Source organism: Aspergillus homomorphus (genome assembly GCF_003184865.1).
Source record: "Aspergillus homomorphus CBS 101889 unplaced genomic scaffold BO97scaffold_55, whole genome shotgun sequence".
Taxonomy (NCBI): Eukaryota; Fungi; Ascomycota; class Eurotiomycetes; order Eurotiales; family Aspergillaceae; genus Aspergillus; species Aspergillus homomorphus.
The window spans coordinates 165,617-172,906 of record NW_020291941.1 but is presented as its reverse complement, the minus strand read 5'-3'; the positions used below and the strand labels follow the sequence as shown (position 1 = coordinate 172,906).

The 7,290-nt window shown below is 35.0% G+C and overlaps 2 protein-coding genes across 2 annotated transcripts; both read left to right on the top strand.

Moving 5' to 3' along the window:
• Positions 1-2,191: 2,191 nt before the first annotated feature.
• On the top strand, positions 2,192-3,205 carry BO97DRAFT_408648 (uncharacterized protein). The gene has a single exon (XM_025695910.1). The coding sequence runs from the start codon at positions 2,486-2,488 to the stop codon at positions 3,086-3,088; it is 603 nt and encodes a 200-aa protein (XP_025547162.1). The 5' UTR covers positions 2,192-2,485; the 3' UTR covers positions 3,089-3,205.
• A 934-nt stretch (positions 3,206-4,139) lies between these two features.
• Positions 4,140-4,730, top strand: BO97DRAFT_480935 (uncharacterized protein). The gene has a single exon (XM_025700787.1). It carries the CDS (start codon positions 4,191-4,193, stop codon positions 4,701-4,703), a length of 513 nt encoding a protein of 170 aa, XP_025547161.1. The 5' UTR covers positions 4,140-4,190; the 3' UTR covers positions 4,704-4,730.
• The last annotated feature ends 2,560 nt before the right edge of the window (positions 4,731-7,290 follow it).

Genomic DNA, 7,290 nt, shown 5'->3' with positions numbered 1-7,290 from the left:
CAGTAAAAATATTTAAAAAACTTAAAATATATTTAAATATTAAAAATATATAATTTATTAACTTATTTTTAATTTAATTAATACTATTTTAAATATTATAGAATATATTAATATTCTTATTTATTAAAAATTTTATTATAATTAATTTTTTATTCTTTACTAGATAACTAAAGATTTTTTATTTATTATAACTAATAATATTAGTATTAAATATTTATTTAATAATTTTTAAAATATTTATTATTATTACTAGAATTACCTCTAGCTTAATATAATTAAAATAGTTATATTTTAGATATATATTAATTATTTTATTATAAATAAAAAGTACTAGAATATTCTTAAGAATCTTAATCTAGACTTAATTATCTTTATATCTAAGAATTAAAAAGAAAATAAAATAATTATTATCTTTTATATTAATAAAAATAAAAATATAGATAATCTAAAAGATAATCTAAAGAATAAATTATTATTAAAAATAAAAAAAATAATTTTATTTAAATTTATAAATATTATATACTCTTAAGTAAAGACTTATTTCTTATAATTTTTATATTATTATAATTATTATTCTAAATAATATAAAGAGTAATTAGTATATATATTTTATATTAGATATTATTTTTTTTATATTAAGTTTTATAAAAGTCTTTTCTAAAGTACAGTATCTCTTAGGAGGAATAAATAAAATAAATAAAATAAATAAAATAAATAAAGTAGAAAGAATAGATAAACTAAATATAAAGAATATAATTATACTATAATTAAAAATATATTATATTTTATATATTATCTATATAAAAAAAATATATATATTATTAATTAATCTATAGTTAATAATCTATTTATTATACCTAACTTTTCTGATTAGTAGATATAAATAGTTAAAATAAGAATTATATCTTAACCTAACCTTAACTATATAGTTAAATTACTTTTTATACTTTAACCTGACTGCCAGGTTATGGTCAGGTTAAGGTTAAGGTATAACAGTCAGGTTAAGCCACTCTAATAAAAGCCTAAAGTCATCTAGGTTTTATTAGTCTAAAAAATCTAATTTTATTAATTATAAATTTAAGATAACTATTCAAGCACCCAAGCTAATCTTACTTATTTATTAACTAGTAAAAGAGATAATTTTTAAAAAGCTTTATAGTATAAATAATTTTACTTTTTTAAAATATATATAAGAGTAGTAGTTCTAATAAGAAGATAAAGAATTTTAATAATATAATAATATAATAAATAGTATATATATTTTAAGCTTAATATTTATTATATAATATAATTAATATTATTATCTAAAAGTTTTAGTAGCTGGTTTTTAGCTTTTCGAGGTATAGTTTACTAGTTTTAATATATATATTATACTTAGTGATAGTTAAGTCTAAGTTAATTTATAATTTATTAATATATTAAGTTAATATTATAAAAAGTAAAAACTTAGAGTTAATTATCTCGATTAAGGTATTTTAAATAAGGTATTTTTAGAGAGATAGGCTTAGGTATAGAAGGTATCTTTGTAATAATAAGAATTAGTATATATCAAGAATTTGAGCGCGTGTACGGCTTTATGAATTTGATATGTAGCTTGATAAGGAAGGTAGTGCTTGGTGGGAGATACACTGCTTAAAGGATTTGAATCCCTGTATCTCTCCACTGTACTAACAAAATCACCAGGGTCAACCAGAGTAGTACAGGAAGTACAGTAGCTCAAGTTCCTACTCAATTGGTATCAGCAGTTCTGTCGCTCACCATAGAAAAGTTTATATTGAAAAGAAGTTACTTGGGCAAGTGAGCCCTAATGTAAACCCATAGCAAAGTCTAGGAAGAGCGATCCGGGAAGAAGCAGAAGCAAGATCAAGCGCGGACGTCTACACCCGGTACGTAGCCTTGAAGAAGTCAAGTTAGGTTTTATTTCTAGAGCTTGTTTCGCTGTTGCCTAATGTGGGTCGAGATTGACACGGATCCACCGGCTTTCTCGAGAAACAACGAACTTTGACTACACGAGCTAATAGCAACTTAGCGAAAGATAGCACTGCAGCCGTTACACTACTCCTTTGTCCGACCCACCGCGGCGCTTGCTGATTTTCCCTATCGCTCTACCCTGGTTAGTCATTCTGTGAGGTATATCTCGTAAGTTAACCAGCACTTGGGTTCCGGATGAGTTCTTAGGCGCTGGCCAGACAACTGGTGTCGCTTTTTGGTTGGGATACACCATCTACGATCTATAGCAGCAGCAGAGCAAGAAAAGGAAGAACTGCAAAAGGAAGTCGGCCTAACAGATTGCACTATAAATACGAGCATGTTCCGCCACCCTGGATTATGAGCTACATCTCAGCATACTCCCTCAAGCTTCCCTTCCCAAGTACATCCCTCGTTTCCTTAAGCCTCTTTTGCACGGAAAGAGTATGCAGTGGACGTGGTATTGCTTGATCCTCGGTGACCTCTTTGCTCTCCTCGTCCGCTTCCGCACCGGAGAATGGTCTCCCCAAGCACGGTACTTTCTCGTGTGCTCGCACTTGGCCTTGTGGGCTCGAGTTTTGCAAACAACACTACTGTGACCTCCTATATCGAATCCTCCGACAGCAGCCCCGGGATGAACCTGACGGTTTCAATGGATGTGGTGAATGCCGACTATGCGTATCTCTACGACAATACAACCACCATTGAGGACCTTACCAAACGCACCGGCATCACCACCACGGTCGCCGCGTACACAGTGGCCAAGGTCACTTCCGAAGTCATCATCACCGCCGCTTCCGCGATCACGATCTACGAGTTCATCGCCGGGGTGATCAAATCCAAGTCTGATGCCAACTCCTGCACCATCACCTACGGCACCGACTCGGATGGCAGCCACACCGAGGGTTATGCCTACAAAGCCTCCACCACCGGCAGCAACTGCGACACGACTGCGGAGCTAAAAACGATTCGTTCTGCAACGGAAAAGTGTGCCACCACTCTCAGTACCATGGGCGCCGTGCGCGGCTGCTGTACCATGACCCATAGAGGCACTTGGGAGGGCCATCTCCGCTTGTCGGGGGATCCGACCAGTTATCCTGTGACGACCGTGACATGTTAAATGCAAGATTGGAACCAGAAGATGAAAAAGATGAGATGAAGTGAAGAGCTGCAGCAGTGAGGGGGAGAAAACATCTGGAAAATAGGAGAAAAGAAAAGAACAGCAGTAGCATCAGATATTCAGTCTTCTTCGCTTTTCCATTTTTCTCCTTGAATTTTAGTATACGCTTCCGAGATGGAAAGTAGTAAGGGCGACAAAACATGGTACAGTATCAGATCTCACTAAGCTCACCAACCAGGTTCACACTCCGAATAAGATCACATTTACCGGAGACTTGAATAGTGGGACTTAGCTACGGACAGTTTCCGAAAACCTAACCAGGGGCTTACTAGATTCATCTCCACTGTTGTAGAGGTTTTGATTCCGCTAGTCTTATTAACCTTTCGCTTGTGCTTCTTTATATTAGCTTCTGCGATCAGATGAGGTTTGGTCTCCGGATGTAGTGGGGCTCGCGCGGTCACGGCCGGTGTTAGCCGGGTTCGTAACCCCGCTCATTTGCGGTATGGTTGAGTCAAAGATGTCCGACAGGATCTCCCTTTGACGAGTGGCATTGAAGCAAGGGTAAGAATCGTGGAGAAGAGGGAGAGAATGCGCCGTCCCGACCATGAGCCTATCGGTCCTGTCCTAGTCCTTTTTAGTACTTAAGACCGGCGACATACTGTACTGTACTGTACAGTACTACCTACTGTATCCACTCTCTGTTACCAATAACTACCAGGGAGTGAAGGTGGGGTTTCAGACCAGAGTCACATCGCTTGAGTTATCATGATGAATACTCCCGGTTGTTGTTCGAAGCCCAGCAACGGCTATACAGTTTGCGTGCATCACTGTAACTCCTTCCAATTCTTGCAAGGATGTGCTGTATAACTATATATATAGGGTGATACCATTTGTAGCTAGCATGGCTTGTCAGCTGATTGCACCCCCTCTCGTCTCTAGGTACCTATGCTTCAATAAGCAGGCGGTGTGATCCACCTACGACAACGCACCATCCCGTTGCTCATATTACTGTACTCACCTTATATCATCCGATTCAGTTTCAACTTCAAGCAAGTAAGTCGTCCCATCCAAATATCCTTGTCTTAGATTACTTTGTAACTCAATGACTCAACTTCCGTCCGGAGCGGCATCTGACAGCGGGAGTCGAAACCCAAGGCCATCCCGAAGGCACGCCTGTGACCGATGCCGCAGTCAGAAGCTCTGCTGTGATCGGACAGCCCACTGCATGAATACATCAGTCGCTTGCGATTGCTGCGCTCGAAACCATTCCACTTGTGTTACCAGCGCTCCCATGCCCATGGGTCGTCTGCGCTCCTCAAATCCCAAGGCTCGTTACCGTCGGAAAAGCAACAAGATGTCCGATGAATTGGGATCCACGACCCCACCATCCTGTTCCACCATCCAGCCACCACCTGACCTCGCCATGGCCAGAATGGAAATGGACGCGGTCAATGATCTGCCAGAACTCTATTTCACTGAGGGAGATTTAGGCTATAACCTTGATTTTTCCAACATGAATGTATTCGACACCTCTGCTTTCGCTGATATGGTTATGAGCTCACAGCCTGAAGCAGTCAGCCCTACTAACTCTGCAGCTGTCAACCCTCAGGAGTAGAATATTAAGTACTTATGGAAGCTTTACAGTATACTGCTAGATTATATATATTAGATTAAAAATCAGATAATAAATCAGATTAATTTCTCTAAAAATAAATCTTTACCTGATATGTACTCTTTTAGACTATAATTATCTGATATTATGAATACCTAGACTAACTATCCGATATACTAGATAATATACTGTTTATAGATATTTCTTGATATTATTCAGTTCTTTGTCTTCTCTTATCGCTAGTTGGTCTACAGCATTCCACCCCGGAGTGTGCTATCACCGACTGCTCACGCAATTTGGATAATGAATACCTTATGTCTCCTGGCAATTCTGGTCCAGCTTCAGTTCTAAGCCCGGATACCTCATTCTCGTCCACGGTGCCTTCCTTCGACAAATCCACATCTTCCGAATTTCGAGGAGGTCAAGGGGAAAATAGCAGCAACAACCACCCTGGTAAGACACCTCAAAGACTGTGATCAGCTCTTCCCCTCACCTGCCAGACCCAGTTCCCTATCTGTCTAATTATTATAATTTATTATATACTGCTTCTCTACTTGTACTACAGTATTCTTACTAATCTGTATATTTCTATACTACTCTTAATAGTATAATACAGTCTTGTAGAAAACCTGACTAGTCTATTTATTATTCTAGATAATTTTACAGGTTTTATATTATTATCTAATATATACCTGAATAGGTTAATATTAAAATTAGATAGAGTATAATAGATAATAATTATTTTATAGCTAAGTTATAATCTATTTAAATATATTAACTGTAGTATAGAGATTTTATTAATAGATACAGGGTATATACTATCTACTCCTAGGATATATATATCAGTTCTGGATACTCTAGTGCAGTAGGAGGCCTGTAGTGGGTGCGGACCCACCCTTACTAATAGACTAGAGTCTACCGGGGGTCGGGCTGGTTGACTGGCACTGTTATGCTTGCTTGTCCAGAAAATACACAAGTGTATTCAGGATACTTGTCTGTGAGAATTATGCGGAGGAGATAACTTCTAGGGGCTGCAATGAATTGTTTTTAAGAATACCACACTTTTCCATTCCAATTCCGGAGAGCATACCTCCCGTGTCTCCTCAGTACCATGCAATTTCCTGAACCGCTTCGCCTGAAGTGATCTTTTGGGCACTTTAGATATGCAGTAGAACCGGTTGCATTCATAGAGGTACAGCACGTTGTGTGGTTTCCAACGAGCGTCAAATTGCGTACGGGTGATATCGAATGCCTGAGGCAGCGAGTTCGGGTACATTTTGCAAGCAACAAGACTTTCGGACTCGGATCCCTATGGTTCTGCGAAATGTCTCCGAACAGCTCAAAAAGACCGCGGAGATGAATTTCTCACGAACTTTCGTCTGAAGCACTCTTCTTAACTCACAGACATTTTGGAATTCTCATCATTGCACTCCTACTTGCAATTCACCCAGCAACGCCATGGAACCGAAGAACAGCCCTCCCGAGTCGGTTGATGCCTTACTCGCTGAGGTCTTGGATAATATACCAAAACTGACCTTCAACCATGATCTTCAGTTCTGGTTAGTCTTTGTTGTATTATATATGACTTCCCTGCTGGCTGCTCTTAAAGGGACTATTATATCTACTGCTCTTTCTACTATTATTACTGATCTTGAGATTAGGGACAATTACCCTTGGGTATCTAATACCTACTTTTAAACCATGTATATCAAGATAATCTGTTGCACAAACGGCCAATAATCAAATATTCTAATATATTCTATCCTACATAGGGCAGCTTTCCAACCACCATACGGATACCTTACTAATATTTTTAGTTGCTGCTATCTTATAATCTTCTCTGTTATTCTCTTTATCCTTAGTAGTAGTATTTACAGAGGTGCCTTAAGTACAGCTATATTAATTACTGGTTAAGTAATTTAAGATATTAGTAGAGATAGAATTAATATACTTATTAATTTTATTATCTGTGAACTAGTCCTTCTTATATAGTAAGGTATATATATTAAACTATTATTTATTATTTTTATAATAGGTATCTTACTGGGCTTATTTATTAGTAGTATTATTATTAATAAATAAGATTTTTAAAATTAAGTTTTATACTTTATAATTATTTATTATTTACTATTCTAGACTATTAAATATATATAATTTAAATAAATAACTAATTTTATTATTTTATTTTTTATTAAAGATTAAGTTTTCCTAATTAAGTATAAATTAAAAAATATTTATTAAAACTATTTAAAAAAATATATATAAAATTATTATTAAAATTTTTAAATATTAAATAAATATTAATTATAGTTAATTACTAGATTAATTTTAATTAAAAAATATTTTTTATTTTAACTAGATATTTTTTAATAAAAGATATAGATTATTATAAAATTTTATTAAATTTTTAATTAATATCTAGATTTTATACTAATAAAAATCTAGTTATAATTATTTTATTAATTTTATATAAATATAATTTTTTTATTAATTATTAAATATAATAATTAATAATACTAATAATAATAATTTAATATTTAATTTAATTTTATTAAAACTCTAGATTTAATTTAATTAAAATATTTAATTT

Bases quoted from the DNA above. Each gene is read 5' to 3' on its own strand.
- BO97DRAFT_408648 (XM_025695910.1), top strand. From the start codon at position 2,486: ATGGTCTCCCCAAGCACGGTACTTTCTCGTGTGCTCGCACTTGGCCTT.
- BO97DRAFT_480935 (XM_025700787.1), top strand. From the start codon at position 4,191: ATGACTCAACTTCCGTCCGGAGCGGCATCTGACAGCGGGAGTCGAAAC.